This window comes from Oncorhynchus mykiss, chromosome 15, assembly GCF_057628025.1.
Source record: "Oncorhynchus mykiss isolate SJ-2025 chromosome 15, ASM5762802v1, whole genome shotgun sequence".
Lineage (NCBI taxonomy): Eukaryota > Metazoa > Chordata > Actinopteri > Salmoniformes > Salmonidae > Oncorhynchus > Oncorhynchus mykiss.
The window spans coordinates 51,654,951-51,673,792 of record NC_143036.1 but is presented as its reverse complement, the minus strand read 5'-3'; the positions used below and the strand labels follow the sequence as shown (position 1 = coordinate 51,673,792).

At 45.5% G+C, this 18,842-nt stretch overlaps 2 protein-coding genes and 1 long non-coding RNA gene across 3 annotated transcripts in view; 2 read left to right on the top strand and 1 right to left on the bottom strand.

Moving 5' to 3' along the window:
• Positions 1-1,123: 1,123 nt before the first annotated feature.
• On the bottom strand, positions 1,124-6,402 carry LOC149978093 (uncharacterized). Its single transcript, XM_090199030.1, has one exon. The coding sequence runs from the start codon at positions 6,400-6,402 to the stop codon at positions 2,359-2,361; it is 4,044 nt and encodes a 1,347-aa protein (XP_090055156.1). The 3' UTR covers positions 1,124-2,358.
• Positions 6,403-9,522: 3,120 nt separating this feature from the next.
• LOC149978092 (uncharacterized) lies at positions 9,523-11,453 on the top strand. The gene is made up of 3 exons (XR_016486732.1): positions 9,523-9,895; positions 10,881-10,952; positions 11,157-11,453. It is a non-coding gene; the product is annotated as an uncharacterized LOC149978092 (long non-coding RNA).
• A 367-nt stretch (positions 11,454-11,820) lies between these two features.
• The window catches only part of LOC118938921 (uncharacterized), a 52,098-nt gene continuing 45,076 nt past the window's right edge, over positions 11,821-18,842 (top strand). Inside the window, exon 1 of the mRNA XM_090199029.1 lies at positions 11,821-12,306. Coding sequence (XP_090055155.1) covers positions 11,871-12,306 — 436 coding nt within the window. The 5' untranslated portion in view covers positions 11,821-11,870. The remainder of the gene's footprint in view (positions 12,307-18,842) is intronic.

Here is an 18,842-nt window from a genome sequence, read left to right as displayed (position 1 = left end):
AACACTGAGTGTATAAAACATTAAGAACACCTGCTCTTTCCATGACGACCAGGTGAATCCAGATGAAAGCTATAATCCCTTATAGCATTGTAGTCAACATGGGCCAGCATCCCTGTGAATGTTTTGTACACTCAGGACATTATTAATAATACGGTGTTCGTTCTGTATCCTGTAAAGCTGCAGCAGACTGTGAGGCAGGGGGAGGTGTAGGTGATGCCGTTGTCTGAGCACACAGGGTCCCACTCCCAAGCCAAGCAGGGGCAGTCTCGTTAAATTCCAGGAATCCTGGAGGACAGAGAAAATGACTGGCAATAATGTTTAAATGATTGTTGCTGAACTATCATTGACATAGTCACAGTGACAAAACAGCCAGGAATCCTGGCTCAGTAACAACCATACTGTATATTCCCACAAGAGGGAGCCAAGGCACAATCCCATGTGTGTTTTGGTCTAACTCTAACTCAACCTCTTCAGTAGACCTCCCAGGAATATCCCCACCACAGGCAGGTTCAACACACCAGGAGAAGTTGTAGCGGTATTTATTAGAGAGGGGTAAAGAAAGCTTTTGTTTGGGCGCCAGGCAGGTATTAACCATGCCGAAAGGAAAAGAGTAGAATAGAGAGAACCACTACCAGACCCACACACATCAGCAGAAGAGACTGCCTAGAGTGTAGCCTGTTTACCAGATAGCCAGTGGAGAGAAAAGAGAATACACACCATATAAAACCCACATCACAGCACAGGGGTAACCCAAACAAGAATACCTCATACAATAATACTAATACTAATAATGGCAGAGCAATTCAACAGCAACTTCATACAAGAACGAACCCAGTCATCAACATAGGATTTGCAATAATCTGTATTATTTTCTAGTAGATGAGTGCAGAGGGTATGAATGTGGGGGGTGTTCATCGACACAACAAAGGCCTTAAAAATGTCCAGTCTTCTCAGCCACATGTCATTAGTACATCTCAATACAGTTCACATAACAATACACAATTGGCAAGCAACCTCCCTTTTAACTAAAATGTCCAAATACTTCAGGCAGGGCAATAATAGTCCAGCTCTAATGCACTTCAATGGGAAGTGCATTGGAAAAATAGAGAGTCTGTTTCAGGGTAAAGCACTGCGACGATAGAGGGAAGAGAAAAAGAGAAAGAGAACAAGAGAGGTCTTAGCTGTGGTCTTCAGGCGTGCAGGTGTACTGTCTGACTGTCCGATGGTTTGTATGTTAAAGCTTCGCAACAATGTTGCTACTAATCCATGCGATCCATAACGGGCGTGGTCCCAAACGAAAACAACCACGACCTAGAGCGATTACACCGATGATTGAGTTAAATACTCTATAAACTACACACGCTGAAAACAAACAAAACTTCTGCAGCACAGCACACACAATCAAACTGTCGCGCCACCAAAGAGCCCCTCCCCAAAGAGCTGAACGAGCTCTCTTTATGTTCTTCTTCCTTACTGCTCATGCGCTCTTAAAGTGGCAGTGCACGGTGAAGGCTCTGTGCAGATTTCGCCACACTCCTCCCCCCATGAAAAAACAATGCCTGTAGAAACAGAGAGGATGCAGGCTTTGACAGGTTCATGTTCCTGCTACACAAAACCAGGGAAGTCCTCCTCATCAGAGTCCTCCACGAAGAGGTCCTGCAGGTGTTGCTTTTGCCTGCGATCCAGCTCTTCTGCCGTAGGGTAGCAGGGCTTTAGGTCAACAACATGCACTGTCCTGACATCTTCCCCAGTGTCCTCCAAACAGACCAAGTAGTTCACTGGTCCCAACTGCTGCACTACACGGTATGGACCTTTCCATCTCGAAGCTAGCTTGGCAGTGAACTTCTTAGATGCCTTTGACAGATGATGTGAACGTACCCAGACACGAGACTGGGGTGGAAAACACACGTCTCGTCTATGTTTGTCATAGTTTCTCAGCTGTCGTTGTTTGGCTTTGGTTTTGCTGGCCTCCACTCTGGCTAGCAAGGTGTGGTGGTGTTGTACGGCATCAAACGCTGGGCAGTCAGGTGAAACATTCGAACTTTGCAAGACCCTGTCCATCGGTCCTTTTAGTGGTCTTCCCAGGTGGAGTTCGGCGGGAGTGACCCCAGAAGTCTCCTGCACGGCAGAGTTCAGTGCAAAGCGAAATTCTGGAAGATGCTGATCCCACCTTGTGTGCTGATCCCCCACGAATGAAGCAATCATCCCCTTCAGGGTTCGGTTTACCCTCTCGGTCAGGTTGGTCTGAGGATGGTAGGCTGTGGTCAACTTGGCAATTACACCCCAGTAGGTACAGAGCTCTTTGTATATTCCTGATATGAACTGCGGACCTCGGTCAGAGAGGATTTGGTCCGGAATTCAGAATCTGGTAAAAACCTCCCTTCGCAGAATTAGAGCAATGGCTGATGCAGTGGCTTTGCGGAGGGGAAACAACTCCACCCAGTGTGTGTAATAGTCCACTACCACCAATAGAAATTCATTCCGTGTCCCCTGGCTGGGAGGAAAAGGTCCCATGAGGTCAATTCCCAACATTTCATTTGGATGGTTCACCACGGTCTGCTGCATTTTCCCGGCAGGTCTGCCAATGTCTGGTTTGTATTTCTGGCAGACTTCACACTGCTGTACAAACTTCCGGGTATCAACCCACATGCCTGGCCAGTAAACCACATCTTGTAGTCTTCGATAAGTTTTAAAAACTCCAAGATGGCCACTCATGGGATTGGCATGATAAGCTTGGATTATCTGGTCACACAATGTAGAGGGAATGAAGACGCGATAATGGGTGCTGTGTATTCCATCCCCTCTTGGAGTTTTCCGATACACTTTATCCTGAATTATGCTATACTTATCATTGAAGCGACTCTTGGAGTCTTCTTCAGACAGACTCTTGTGGATCGCCATGATGGCAGCATCCTTCTGCTGTGCTCTCCATACACTCTCATCATCCAGAGGAAAGGAATCATCCAGACATTTAGCGGTAGTATAGGTACTGCACAAGGGAGGACAAACATTGGCAGTCTCTGTAATCCGAGAAAGGGCATCTGGTACAACATTCAGTTTTCCTTTGCGATACTCAATGATGAAGTCAAACTTCTGCAGTCTGATAGACCAGCGAATAAGACGGCTGTTGGTCTTGCCTGATGCCAGAACCCACTGCAGAGCAGCGTGGTCTGTGACAACGGTGAAGATCTTTGCCTCCAAGTAGTAGCTCCATTTCTCCAAAGCCCAGACCACAGCGAGGCATTCCCTTTCAGTCGTTGAATAATTCCTCTCGGCTGAATTAAGGGTGCGACTTGCATAGGCAAGAACTTCTTCTGTTCCAAGTCCTGTTTGTTGAGCCAAGACTGCTCCAAGTCCTGTTTGACTTGCATCCGTGTACACAATGAAATGAGCATTCAGGTTAGGATGTCCAAGCACTGGAGGAGTAATTAGACTGTTTTTGAGTGCTTCAAATGCACCTTGGCATGCAGGGGTCCATTGGAATTTCACACCTTTCTTCTTAAGGTGATTGAGGGGTTCGGCTACCTTTGAAAAGTCAGGCACAAACCTGTGGTACCATCCAGCCATACCCAGAAACCGCTGAACAGCCTTGAGGGATGTGGGAATTGGGAATTCCTGTACGGCTGCAACTTTGGCTGGATCTGCATGGATACCTTCAGCATTAACCACATGACCAAGGAACTTGAGTTCTGGCAGACAGAAACGACACTTCTTCAAGTTCAAGGTCAAACCTGCAGCCTTTAGTCTGTCGAAGACGGACTGAATGTCTTGCAGATGTTCCGCGACAGAGGAGGAGTAGATTATGATGTCATCCAGATACACAAGACAATTTCTACCCCTCAGATCTCCCAGGACAGTCTCCATCAACCTTTGGAAGGTTGCTGGAGCATTCTTCAAACCAAAAGGCATGACTTTGAAGGAGTACAAACCAGCAGGGGTGACAAAGGCAGTCTTGTCCTGACTAGCGGGATCCATTGACACCTGCCAATAGCCACTGTTCAGATCCAGATTACTAAAGATGGATGCTCCTGCCAGAGATTCCAGTATGTCATTTATGTTTGGTAGAGGGTAGGCATCACTTTCTGTTATGGCATTCGGCTTCCTGTAGTCCACACAGAATCGATATCCACCATCTTTCTTAGGAATCAGGACAACCGGAGAAGCCCATCCGGAAAAAGAAGGTTCCACAATTCCATTCTCCAACATGCTTTTGAGCTGTTCATTGAGAATGGCCAGTTTGGCGGGGGACAGCCTGTAGGGACGCTGCTTAATAGGGACCTCATGCCGGGTATAGATTTTGTGTTTGAAGACGGTTGTACGGCCGAGTGTAAGAGTACAGACCTCACTGTTCACGTCCAACATCTGGGATAGCTGCCACCTTTCATCATCCGACAGACATGCCTGTTGCACCGCTTGTTTGATGTAGAAATCAGCATCAGGTTTGCTTTTGCTCTCTGATAGAAGGGGGGGTACGGCGGTAATCAGGGTGATAGTTGGGTTCTCAGACTTCACTGATGGAACATGTTTTTGTCTTTGTCTCTTTATATTTTCTCTGTCTCTGACTTGACCTTGTCCGGACTCTGCATAATGTAGCAGGCTCCAACCTGAAATCAGTGCATTACCAGGTTGAAATGGATGAGGCTGAGAATAGTCAGAGTGCAGCCGATAGGAGGGTTCGGACATCGAGATGGTCAGTCCACTGAAGAACAGGAAGTCTAGGCCAAGGACTACAGCAAATGCAAGGCTTGAATCTGCAAGAATTGCCACAGGAAGGTTAATAGTCTCACCATGCAGTTGTATTATTATACTAATCCAGCCCAAGGGAGTGGTAGGTTCTCCATTGGCCAAGTACAATGGTCCCTCCTCCCATGTTCGTAGCTCCTCATGAGGTAATGCCATGTTCTGCCACAGGGCCTCTTGCATCAGGGTGTAAGATGCCCCTGTGTCGATTATGGCCTTCCCTCTCCAGTTCCTAACAGTCAGAGGAACCAATAGTTGTTGCGGAATAGGAATAAGACCGCTAGCTGTGCTGTCTAAAGGCTTCATGGTGGGCATTAAGGCTGACCCAATTGTATGCAAGCCACCACGCCTGTCTAGACTTTCAGTCTTCGGTCCTTTCCGACCTTTTCCTGAATCCTGACGCTGGACATAGAGCGGGCAAGAATCTGGAGGATGTTGGACTTTACACCTCCAACACATAACTGGACTTTTGTCCTGGATCTTGGGTACAAATATCTGAGACGGTTTAGCCCCAGGAGAGTTATTGGTATACTGGGATGAGGGAACCGGGTTTTTAGTTTGGAGGTGGCGCTTCCAGTCCTTCTCAAACTGAGTCCCAAGCCGCACCAGATCATCCACATTTTGCACACGTTCTCGAAGTTGACTAGCAAGGCGGGGAACCATGTTCTTAAGAAGGAGTTTGACCATCTCCTGCTCAGTAATGTCAGCCTTCCATCTTCTACATAGAACTCGATAGGAGAAGGCAAAGTCCCGTATTGGCTCTGCTTCACCCTGGACTCTGTTACGAACACGTTCCGCCAGTTCATCCCCATAGTCCTCTGAGAGGAAGGCTAAGAGGAATATTTTTTGAAACTCCTCCCAGGTTGACACATGTTTACGGGCTATCTCCCACCAGTCTCTTGCTGTACCATGGAGAACACTGCGGAGGGTGGCAAGAACCTCCAAGTCAGTAAGGGGCCGGATAGAAAGAAAATTACACTTAGATAAGAAAAACAGTGGATCAACATCATCTTCTGGGCTGCCAAAAGTGGGGAAAAGTAGTTTGATAGGGAGGGAGCGCTCTAGAGGAGGCATGACAGTGGCAGCGGGAGTTCTGTTGTTTAACAGTATCTTCAGAGGGGTTTTTGTAGTACTACCTGTTCCTATTACCTTACTGGCCAAGCCAGTGGCAGAGGTAAAACCTGAGGGCGGTGCAGAAGATTTGTCCAGAAGGGAAAAGCACTGCATTACCTCCTGGTGCAGCCCTTCCAGTTGAAGGTCTGTGGCCTTCTGTGCTTTTTCCATCTCATTAACAGTGTCCTTTTGAGTCTGTTCAATCAAAAATCGTAGTTCCCCTGTGAGAGAGTTCTTCATGTCCTCCATAACTTCCTTCAGATAAGAACACACTCCCTTCACAACAGAGGCTGACTCCTCTGCTCTCCGTTTTTGTTCGTCCTCAAGAAAGAGTATGACTTGATGATGGTTAGTTTCCATTTGTGTTTTGAACCGGTGCAGTTTTCCTTGAATATCCTGCTTCAGAGAATCTTGTAAATATTTCTGTCTCTGAACAATTTGTTGTTGGTTTTCCTCCATTTGACAGGGAAGGTAATCCAACCTCCGCTGCACATCTGTCTGATGAGCCTCCACACATTCACTGAGTTTGCGAATGGCATTCTCCTGCATTGTCAAACTATGATTGGTGTGTGTCCATTGATGTTCCAGTTGTCCAGTGATCACAGAGACACCTCTCCCAGTCTCTCTGGACAGGGTAACCGGAAGGGTTTGAGGGGAGGGTAATGGTGGAGATGTTATAGGTGAGCCAGAAACCTGGGGATTAGAGTCAGTGCTATCGCACTCCATTAGTTCATTAAGTCCTTCCACAATGAAAGAATCCCAAACATGATTACCATCAGGTGTGTCCACATTGACACAGTATGGGGTTCCAACAAAAGACATGATTCAACCTTGTGTGGATGGTGTCATGGGTGTTTCTCTTCAAGTCCCTGTTTGGGCGCCAATTCTGTAGCGGTATTTATTAGAGAGGGGTAAAGAAAGCTTTTGTTTGGGCGCCAGGCAGGTATTAACCATGCCGAAAGGAAAAGAGTAGAATAGAGAGAACCACTACCAGACCCACACACATCAGCAGAAGAGACTGCCTAGAGTGTAGCCTGTTTACCAGATAGCCAGTGGAGAGAAAAGAGAATACACACCATATAAAACCCACATCACAGCACAGGGGTAACCCAAACAAGAATACCTCATACAATAATACTAATACTAATAATGGCAGAGCAATTCAACAGCAACTTCATACAAGAACGAACCCAGTCATCAACATAGGATTTGCAATAATCTGTATTATTTTCTAGTAGATGAGTGCAGAGGGTATGAATGTGGGGGGTGTTCATCGACACAACAAAGGCCTTAAAAATGTCCAGTCTTCTCAGCCACATGTCATTAGTACATCTCAATACAGTTCACATAACAATACACAATTGGCAAGCAACCTCCCTTTTAACTAAAATGTCCAAATACTTCAGGCAGGGCAATAATAGTCCAGCTCTAATGCACTTCAATGGGAAGTGCATTGGAAAAATAGAGAGTCTGTTTCAGGGTAAAGCACTGCGACGATAGAGGGAAGAGAAAAAGAGAAAGAGAACAAGAGAGGTCTTAGCTGTGGTCTTCAGGCGTGCAGGTGTACTGTCTGACTGTCCGATGGTTTGTATGTTAAAGCTTCGCAACAATGTTGCTACTAATCCATGCGATCCATAACGGGCGTGGTCCCAAACGAAAACAACCACGACCTAGAGCGATTACACCGATGATTAAGTTAAATACTCTATAAACTACACACGCTGAAAACAAACAAAACTTCTGCAGCACAGCACACACAATCAAACTGTCGCGCCACCAAAGAGCCCCTCCCCAAAGAGCTGAACGAGCTCTCTTTATGTTCTTCTTCCTTACTGCTCATGCGCTCTTAAAGTGGCAGTGCACGGTGAAGGCTCTGTGCAGATTTCGCCACAAAGTTATAATCACATCTAGTGTTACCAGTGTGCTGGAGTTTCATTTCCACTCATGTTCAACAAACCTACAGGGAATGGGAGAGAACCAAAAAGTTGTATTTAATGTAATTCAACATCAATGCTGACAGGAGGGAACATTTCAGTTGGAGCATGTCCAGGTTTCTATGGCTGTGTTTAGACAGCCCAATTCAGATCTTTTTTTGAGTAATTCAGGGATGCAAACTGGTGAGGGCCCAAAAAGGTGAAACATTCTAAAGTATCCACAATAGGGGGAAGGCAGGTTTTAACTAATTAAACAACAAAGACTATGATCTACATTATCAGTCTCTGTGTGTAAAATAAAACCTGGTTAATGTGAATGTAAGTCTTGACGCCTCATTTTCACCCAATTCTCTCATTCTGAAAATGAACCACAACGTTACTGTAGAGGGAAAGCATTAGTTCATAGATAGTTAGTTCGTTAACATTTCACACAGATTGCCAGGGTCCAGTAAGCAACTACGTTAACAATATAACTTGAGGAACGGCAAGAAGTCGTATACCAGTTAATACTATAGCGAGTTGGTTCGTTTACTAACGTTAGCTTATCCGATGTTGTAACGTTCCTGTTAGCTAGTTGTCTGACTTCATTACCCAGCTAATTCTCACACCATAAACTCAAATATTTGATCAGCTAAATTAGATAGTGTTGCTCAACATTTCTCTGGCTAGCTAACGCGGAGAATTCTATCCAACTAGCAAGATACTTGGTGCTGAAATACTTGGATACTTCAGCACCATGGACAACAGCAAAATCGGCAAAGCGAGATCTGTCATTCAGCACCACATGACAGTAGACAGCGGCCATCTCATGTGAAGTTGGCACTGGGGAAATCCCATCTAATGAGAAACGAGGCCTAGGAGGCAAAAAGACTGAAGGAAAAGACTCCCACAGAAATTCTATGCTAAACTGTTTCTGCCACATTCATTTCAAATGTTACATCTTTCGATTTGTAAATAATAGGGAATACATTTGCAGATAAGTTAAACTGATTTATCAAACTACACTGTACAGCTTTAGTGTGTGTGCAGCATACGTACAACTGTAAGCAATTCCGTTCTCAAATGTCTGTTTAATGTGAGAAACAAAATGAAAAACAACTGTTAGACTATTACAATGCGGACTGTCATGCATTTTTATATTAGCAACAAGACAACGAAGTGATGGTCTATACGCGCCATGGAGACATTTATAGTATACTTCCCCCGCCCAGCAAAAGCTCCCACGCTGAGCGATACTTTTTTACTAAACTATTATGCATATAATCCAAGTCATACGGTTAGTGTCATTGATACTCTTATTTTTAACCAATTAGCATTGCAAGTGTACCTTGTCTCAATTCAGAGCTCGGTAATATTGGAATAACGTGCTAATAGCCTCTTAAAGATCAGGGTGCATTTTTTCAACTTTTTGATAAAAAGCGTGCAAAATGTCAACGTCCTGCTACTCATGCCAGGAATATAGCATATGCATATGATTAGTATGTGTGGATAGAAAACACTCTGAAGTTTATAAAACTGGTTAAATCATGTCTGTGACTATAACAGAACTTGTGTTGCAGGCAAAACCCCAAGGAAAAACTGTTCAGAAAAAGAAAAACAATCCCTCCGCCAGTTCCCTATATTGTCTACGTCAAGGGAAAATAGAGAGCGCCCAGTTTACAGTTCCTACAGCTTCCACACGATGTCGCCAGTGTTGGGAATTGGGTTGAAGTTAATCCTTGGTGAAATGAAGAATAGGCACTTCCTGTCAGTGGGTACACGCTGGATAGTTATGAAAGAGAGAAAATCGTCCATGCTTTGTTGACTTGCAGCTATTGAATACAGATCGCCCCATCATCAATTTGATCGATTATTAACGTTTACAAATACCTAACGTTGGATTACAAAAGTAGTTTGAAGTATTTTGGCAAAGTTTATAGGCAACTTTTACATTTTACATTTTACATTTTTTGTAATGACGTTGCGTTTTGGAAAGCTGTTTTTTTCTGGATCAGACAGGCTTTATAAATGGACATTTTGGGTATACATGGACGGATTTAATCGAAAAAAAGAACAAATTGTGATATTTATGGGACATATTGGAGTGCCAACAAAGAAGCTCGTCAAAGGTAATGCATGTTTTATATTTTATTTCTGCATTTTATGTAGCGCCGGCTATGCTGATTCTTTTGTTTACACCTCCTTCAGGTATTTTTTTTTTTGGGGGGGGGGAGGCATGCTATCAGATAATAGCTTCTCATGCTTTCCCCGAAAATCATTTTTAAAATCTGACATGTTGGCTAGATTCACAACGAGTGTAGCTTTAATTGAGTACCCTGCATGTGTGATTTAATGAAAGTTTGAGTTTTATCGAGTACTATTAGCATTTGGCGCTACGCATTTCCCCAGGCTATTGGTTAGGTGAGACGCTAGTGTCTCAGTGGCTGTAGAGTTGCAAGTGTACCTTATCTCAATTCAGAGCTCAGAAATATTGGAATAACGTGCTTAAGAGGACTGACACAACAGGATAACACAACAACCACATTTTCAATTGACAATCATTGCTTTAAATAGTTACGGTTAATAGATTTGTATAGGCATTGGTAAACAATTAATTTAACTTGTAAACCAAGGTTGGATTAGTAGGTCTAAGCAACATGTAGCTGGATACCCGCGTAATGAATCGAAACAGGTTCCAATCCTCATATATACACATTATGACAAAATAAAGAGCTTAATCTTCACGACATAAAGACATAGAAGCATACCCATTGATAAAGGCTCTACACATTCCATTTCTCCATAGCAATAGAATGTAAACATTCTATTTCGTGCCAAACATTGCCTACAACTCAATTCTCAGTGCAGCATATTGGACGACTCCACAGTAATTGATCATTCGCGACATTAACTTATCCCTGTTATCTCTAGAGCATCTCCAATATCTATAGCGCTGCGTTTCTACCCCATCTTACCATGGATATGGTTTGGTGCATTCCGGAGTTCACTTATGGTCCCACAAAGGTAATCTTTGGAGATATTAATTTTAGCATACTGTAAATACCTGTGCACAATGTGCATAACAAAGCATCATTATTGTCATTCTCTTCAAAGGAATTCTGTAGAAGCAGCCTTTATTTCCAGACTCTGCAGGCCTGCTGGGAGGAAACATATTACAATAAACAGGTAAGATTCACCCCCCTAAAAAACATAAACAACAGAAAGAGAGTTGTATTTCAAGACAGTTTAGAGAACATGGTCATAAGAGTTCTTAATAACACTCGCAAATTGTGATTGCATGAACAGTTGTGAAATGTTGTGAGAAGCCCTTCAGAATGCACATGATATGGTATTTCGTGGCACTGTCTCACTCCTTACCTCATCTTGCAGAAGAAGCTCATGGTCCACTATCTGCTGCTCCAGAGTCAAGGCCAGGTCCCGCACCATGTCACCTCGGAGCACATGAGCGACTGGCTGGTGTCTCAGGGCAAAAAATCCCTTAGGGAGAGGTGAGTACCACGTCATCACTCACCTTCACTGCCATTCCCTGCCACCAGCAGCACTCCAAGAGGTGTGGGTAAAATAAACAACAGAAAAATCAGAAGCCAGGAAAGTTGAATTGCTGTGTGTTTTATTTGAAGGGTGTGGAAGGAAACCCTGGAGGAGGGGAATGACCTCGCTCGGCTGGTAAGACAATGAGAGTTAGACACATACTACAAGTCAGTGAGCTCTTTACTAGCCTTTCAACAACTAGTTAGTACAGCAGAATCGATATGTTGTGAAATTTCACTAATCGGACTTCCTGTTTCCTACGGCAGACCTGGGAAGTCAACACTTGCCTAAAAATGATAGACATAGAGCACGAGGCTGTCTGCAAGCTTCGCCGCTCCTTGCACCCCACCTCGCCAGCTGACATGTGAGTTCCATGTACTGCCCTGCATATGACTTGATCCATTTATCTACACATCTGTAACTATGCAGAAACAGACTAAGACAGTGTTCTCTGTGAGCACATTGCGCATCGTTTAGCTTTGTCTTCTCCTTTTTGTTGATTTCAGCGACCCCAAGGTCCACAGCATTGTGGAAAGAGCTGTAAGGAGCATTATGGGCGAGCTGTCCAATGAGCCCCGTAGCAACCTGCTCAGCCCATCCCAGGTGGTTGTGGAGGTGGTGCCCAGGCTCCTCCTGGCCCTGTGGCTTCAGCCAAAGGAAGGCAAATCAGGGCACCCAATCCTAATAAGCGGGATGGCCGTGGGCATGGTGGCGGCCGTAGTGGAGAAGCTCTCCAGCATGTTAAAGGCCCCTTCTCCTCAAATCCCTTTCTCCCGCGCTGCGGCTTTTGAATCTGTGTGGTCAATCCTCAGGAGAATCAGTCAGTCCTTCTCCACGGATGACCTCCAGAGCCCATTTTATGTGAGATCTGTCTGTGCCTTTGTGGCTGACGAGGTACAGAGCTGCTTCCAGCCCCCTGCTGCCACCTTACTAGTCCTCCCTGTCGTCGCCGCGGCCATCTCCACCGCACCTCCAGACATCCTAGCAGGTGAGTAGCAATGATAGAGAGCACTCTGACAGATGCCTGTTGTGATGACATCTCGGTGACTTGTAGTAGTAGAGCTCATCAGGATTGTTGTTGTCACTCCTAACACAGAGGCAGACCAGGCGTCTTCCCACCTGGAGGTTGTGGACATCACCGCTAACATAGAGGCAGACCAGGCGTCTTCCCACTTGGAGGTTGTGGACATCACCGCTAACATAGAGGCAGACCAGGCGTCTTCCCACCTGGAGGTTGTGGACATCACCGCTAGCATAGAGGCAGACCAGGCGTCTTCCCACTTGGAGGTTGTGGACATCACCGCTAACATAGAGGCAAACTCTGCTTCTTCCCACCTTAAGGTTGTGGACATCACCCATAACACACAGGCAGACACGGCATCTTCCCACCTTGAGGTTGTGGACATCACCCATAACACACAGGCAGACTCTACTTCTTCCCACCTTGAGGTTGTGGACATCACCCATAACACACAGGCAGACACGGCATCTTCCCACCTGGAGGTTGTGGACATAACACGTAAGGCAGAGGCAGACCAGGCTTCTTCCCACCTGGAGGTTGTGGACATCACCGCTAACACAGATGCAGACTCGGCTTCTTCCCACTTGGAGATTGTTGACATCACCGCTAACACAGATGCAGACCAGATTTCTATCCTCCTGGAGGTTGTGGACATCACCACTAACATAGAGGCAGACCAGGCGTCTTCCCACCTGGAGGTTGTGGACATCACCGCTAACATAGAGGCAGACCAGGCGTCTTCCCACTTGGAGGTTGTGGACATCACCGCTAACATAGAGGCAGACCAGGCGTCTTCCCACTTGGAGGTTGTGAACATCACCGCTAGCATAGAGGCAGACCAGGCGTCTTCCCACCTGGAGGTTGTGGACATCACCGCTAACATAGAGACAGACTCTGCTTCTTCCCATCTTGAGGTAGTGGACATCACCCATAACACACAGGCAGACACGGCATCTTCCAACCTGGAGGTTGTGGACATAACACGTAAGGCAGAGGCAGACCCGGCCTGTTCCTATCTGGAAGTTGCGGACATCGGCCCTAAAACAGAGGCAGACAGAGCTTGTTCCCACTTGGAGGTTGTGGAAATCACCCCTAAGACAGAGGCAGACCCAGCTAATTCACACCTGGAGGTTCAGGACATCACCCCTAAGACACAGCAAGATCCAGCTTCTTCCCACCTTGAGGTTGTGAACATCACCCGTAACAAAGAGGCAGATCCGGCTTCTTTCCACCTAAATGTTGTGGACATCACCCCTAATAGAGAGGCAGAGCCCATCTCTTCCCTCTTGGAGGTTGTGGATGTCACACCTGAAGAAAGGACTCTCAAGATGGCCGTCTTCGCCACTCTGCCAACTGACATCCAAGCAGGTGAGTAACACTGACAGGTGCCGTTTGTCATGACATCTTAGTAGAACCTTTCAACTGGCCAGTGTTTAGAACCTACGGTTTGCATTTGTTTACATTCTGTCCCTCTTTTCTCCCTTTCCAGAGGGTGTTGCTGTGGTCATCCCAGATGTCACCCCACACGTCACCAAGGATGTGACACTGGATGTTCCATGCAGAGCTGCATGCAAAGGGAAAGTCCGGCGATTTTTTTTCAGGCTTTGGAGGGCAGTGTGCTGCTGCGCCTGCCACAAGGAAGAGGAGGAACAATATTAGTTATTCATCAGACCTTCAAAAATGGGATTGAACCATAGACCATTAAATTATTCACATTATAATAATTGGATTCAATTCTGCGTTTCCTGTTTACTACCTAATTTCAGAACATTTCTATAAACTTTCACTTTGCAAGTGTGGAGTAGGTTGTGTAAATAAGTGGGAAACATCCCAATTTTAATGCTTTTAATAATTTACTTACTACATGTAAAATAAAAAGTAGTATTTGACAACAACAAAAAACGGAGGGAGCTCAACCAACGTTGAGTTGAGGTGCAACCAAAACCTTTAATCATCATAGAAAAGGAAAAAGCGCAACTCTTGCGTACTATAAAAAATGCATTTTTAATTCAAGCAAGGTTAAAAGATCAACATTTTTACCTAATCTATGACGATATGCAAGTTGTGTTTGCCCAGTAAAAGGGTGACCCAGACTCACCCTGGTTCTTGAGGTTTGCAGACAGTGAAAAGATATCATTAAGTAAATGGGACTTTTCAAATCTTGAATAAAAATCTTTAATGAACATGAATTTAAATACAACTGACTTGAAGATCAGAGCAGGCTGTTTGACTGGCTAGCCCTGAAAGCCCTCTGCCTCTAACTCTGTGTGGTTCATCTCAGCCAAGAGGTTGTGTGGGTTGTCTTTCTCTCTGTGGGTGTGAATCACTATGACCTCTCCCTCAGCCTGCCAGTTGGCCTGATCAGAAGGCTTGTCATCTCTTTCCTTGCTCACATGAGCAGGAAGAATGGCATCTGGGGTAACCTCCTCCTCTCCCACCTCTCCCTACTGTCTGTGTTCGACTGAGGTCACTCGTTCTCTCTCCCTGGGTGTCGGATAGTTCCTCCTCCACTGTGTCTTTGTGAGCTTGAAGGGAGTTATCCTGTTCTGGCTACCTCTTTAGGGGTGTGCACCTTAAATCTTTTTCGGTTTGTTGGGGGGTTCAGTTGTTTTGGGGAGAGTCTGAAATTCGATCTCTAGCAATGAGTGTGGGGGCTGTCCTGTGGGGGTGTCCCAATCACTCCTAAACTGTAATGACTGCGATGATGAAAAAGTAGGAGGAGCCACCGATACATGTGATGAGGGCAAGGAAGATCACTCTGCAACGACAGGATAGGACACATCACAACACTGCTGCTCATTCATATTCAAACCCACTATAGACTATGCATGGACTCATTGGCGCGCTCCCCCCCACACACACACAATGAACTTACCTGTACATATCAGAATCATACATTCAACAGCCACCTCTTCCACAACATTTCTTGATCCCCCACCTCAAACATGTTGAGTAAATACCAGATGCTGGAAAGGTGCTGGAATGCAGGTGCAGAAGGGCCTAGTATGTAATGATGTGATACCATGCGTACCCCATATCCTGTGTTTGTGTTGATGTTTTTGTATTGAACCTTTATTTAAACAGGGAGTCACATTGAGATTAAACATTTATTTTACAAGAGTGTCATATTGAACTACCAGAGAGACCCTTCTCTACATAGGAATTGTGTACAAAAATGTCCATACATCAAAAATAATACTTTGCCAATCAGATAAGGCCCCAACAAGGCCCACGTTAATGGTTGAAAGTAACTTATGTCAGTGCGAATGAGTAACACTGAGTGTATAAAACATTAAGAACACCTGCTCTTTCCATGACGACCAGGTGAATCCAGATGAAAGCTATAATCCCTTATAGCATTGTAGTCAACATGGGCCAGCATCCCTGTGAATGTTTTGTACACTCAGGACATTATTAATAATACGGTGTTCGTTCTGTATCCTGTAAAGCTGCAGCAGACTGTGAGGCAGGGGGAGGTGTAGGTGATGCCGTTGTCTGAGCACACAGGGTCCCACTCCCAAGCCAAGCAGGGGCAGTCTCGTTAAATTCCAGGAATCCTGGAGGACAGAGAAAATGACTGGCAATAATGTTTAAATGATTGTTGCTGAACTATCATTGACATAGTCACAGTGACAAAACAGCCAGGAATCCTGGCTCAGTAACAACCATACTGTATATTCCCACAAGAGGGAGCCAAGGCACAATCCCATGTGTGTTTTGGTCTAACTCTAACTCAACCTCTTCAGTAGACCTCCCAGGAATATCCCCACCACAGGCAGGTTCAACACACCAGGAGAAGTTGTAGCGGTATTTATTAGAGAGGGGTAAAGAAAGCTTTTGTTTGGGCGCCAGGCAGGTATTAACCATGCCGAAAGGAAAAGAGTAGAATAGAGAGAACCACTACCAGACCCACACACATCAGCAGAAGAGACTGCCTAGAGTGTAGCCTGTTTACCAGATAGCCAGTGGAGAGAAAAGAGAATACACACCATATAAAACCCACATCACAGCACAGGGGTAACCCAAACAAGAATACCTCATACAATAATACTAATACTAATAATGGCAGAGCAATTCAACAGCAACTTCATACAAGAACGAACCCAGTCATCAACATAGGATTTGCAATAATCTGTATTATTTTCTAGTAGATGAGTGCAGAGGGTATGAATGTGGGGGGTGTTCATCGACACAACAAAGGCCTTAAAAATGTCCAGTCTTCTCAGCCACATGTCATTAGTACATCTCAATACAGTTCACATAACAATACACAATTGGCAAGCAACCTCCCTTTTAACTAAAATGTCCAAATACTTCAGGCAGGGCAATAATAGTCCAGCTCTAATGCACTTCAATGGGAAGTGCATTGGAAAAATAGAGAGTCTGTTTCAGGGTAAAGCACTGCGACGATAGAGGGAAGAGAAAAAGAGAAAGAGAACAAGAGAGGTCTTAGCTGTGGTCTTCAGGCGTGCAGGTGTACTGTCTGACTGTCCGATGGTTTGTATGTTAAAGCTTCGCAACAATGTTGCTACTAATCCATGCGATCCATAACGGGCGTGGTCCCAAACGAAAACAACCACGACCTAGAGCGATTACACCGATGATTGAGTTAAATACTCTATAAACTACACACGCTGAAAACAAACAAAACTTCTGCAGCACAGCACACACAATCAAACTGTCGCGCCACCAAAGAGCCCCTCCCCAAAGAGCTGAACGAGCTCTCTTTATGTTCTTCTTCCTTACTGCTCATGCGCTCTTAAAGTGGCAGTGCACGGTGAAGGCTCTGTGCAGATTTCGCCACACTCCTCCCCCCATGAAAAAACAATGCCTGTAGAAACAGAGAGGATGCAGGCTTTGACAGGTTCATGTTCCTGCTACACAAAACCAGGGAAGTCCTCCTCATCAGAGTCCTCCACGAAGAGGTCCTGCAGGTGTTGCTTTTGCCTGCGATCCAGCTCTTCTGCCGTAGGGTAGCAGGGCTTTAGGTCAACAACATGCACTGTCCTGACATCTTCCCCAGTGTCCTCCAAACAGACCAAGTAGTTCACTGGTCCCAACTGCTGCACTACACGGTATGGACCTTTCCATCTCGAAGCTAGCTTGGCAGTGAACTTCTTAGATGCCTTTGACAGATGATGTGAACGTACCCAGACACGAGACTGGGGTGGAAAACACACGTCTCGTCTATGTTTGTCATAGTTTCTCAGCTGTCGTTGTTTGGCTTTGGTTTTGCTGGCCTCCACTCTGGCTAGCAAGGTGTGGTGGTGTTGTACGGCATCAAACGCTGGGCAGTCAGGTGAAACATTCGAACTTTGCAAGACCCTGTCCATCGGTCCTTTTAGTGGTCTTCCCAGGTGGAGTTCGGCGGGAGTGACCCCAGAAGTCTCCTGCACGGCAGAGTTCAGTGCAAAGCGAAATTCTGGAAGATGCTGATCCCACCTTGTGTGCTGATCCCCCACGAATGAAGCAATCATCCCCTTCAGGGTTCGGTTTACCCTCTCGGTCAGGTTGGTCTGAGGATGGTAGGCTGTGGTCAACTTGGCAATTACACCCCAGTAGGTACAGAGCTCTTTGTATATTCCTGATATGAACTGCGGACCTCGGTCAGAGAGGATTTGGTCCGGAATTCAGAATCTGGTAAAAACCTCCCTTCGCAGAATTAGAGCAATGGCTGATGCAGTGGCTTTGCGGAGGGGAAACAACTCCACCCAGTGTGTGTAATAGTCCACTACCACCAATAGAAATTCATTCCGTGTCCCCTGGCTGGGAGGAAAAGGTCCCATGAGGTCAATTCCCAACATTTCATTTGGATGGTTCACCACGGTCTGCTGCATTTTCCCGGCAGGTCTGCCAATGTCTGGTTTGTATTTCTGGCAGACTTCACACTGCTGTACAAACTTCCGGGTATCAACCCACATGCCTGGCCAGTAAACCACATCTTGTAGTCTTCGATAAGTTTTAAAAACTCCAAGATGGCCACTCATGGGATTGGCATGATAAGCTTGGATTATCTGGTCACACAATGTAGAGGGAATGAAGACGCGATAATGGGTGCTGTGTATTTCATCCCCTCTTGGAGTTTTCCGATACACTTTATCCTGAATTATGCTATACTTATCATTGAAGCGACTCTTGGAGTCTTCTTCAGACAGACTCTTGTGGATCGCCATGATGGCAGCATCCTTCTGCTGTGCTCTCCATACACTCTCATCATCCAGAGGAAAGGAATCATCCAGACATTTAGCGGTAGTATAGGTACTGCACAAGGGAGGACAAACATTGGCAGTCTCTGTAATCCGAGAAAGGGCATCTGGTACAACATTCAGTTTTCCTTTGCGATACTCAATGATGAAGTCAAACTTCTGCAGTCTGATAGACCAGCGAATAAGACGGCTGTTGGTCTTGCCTGATGCCAGAACCCACTGCAGAGCAGCGTGGTCTGTGACAACGGTGAAGATCTTTGCCTCCAAGTAGTAGCTCCATTTCTCCAAAGCCCAGAC

Bases quoted from the DNA above. Each gene is read 5' to 3' on its own strand.
- LOC149978093 (XM_090199030.1), bottom strand. From the start codon at position 6,402: ATGCAGGAGAATGCCATTCGCAAACTCAGTGAATGTGTGGAGGCTCAT.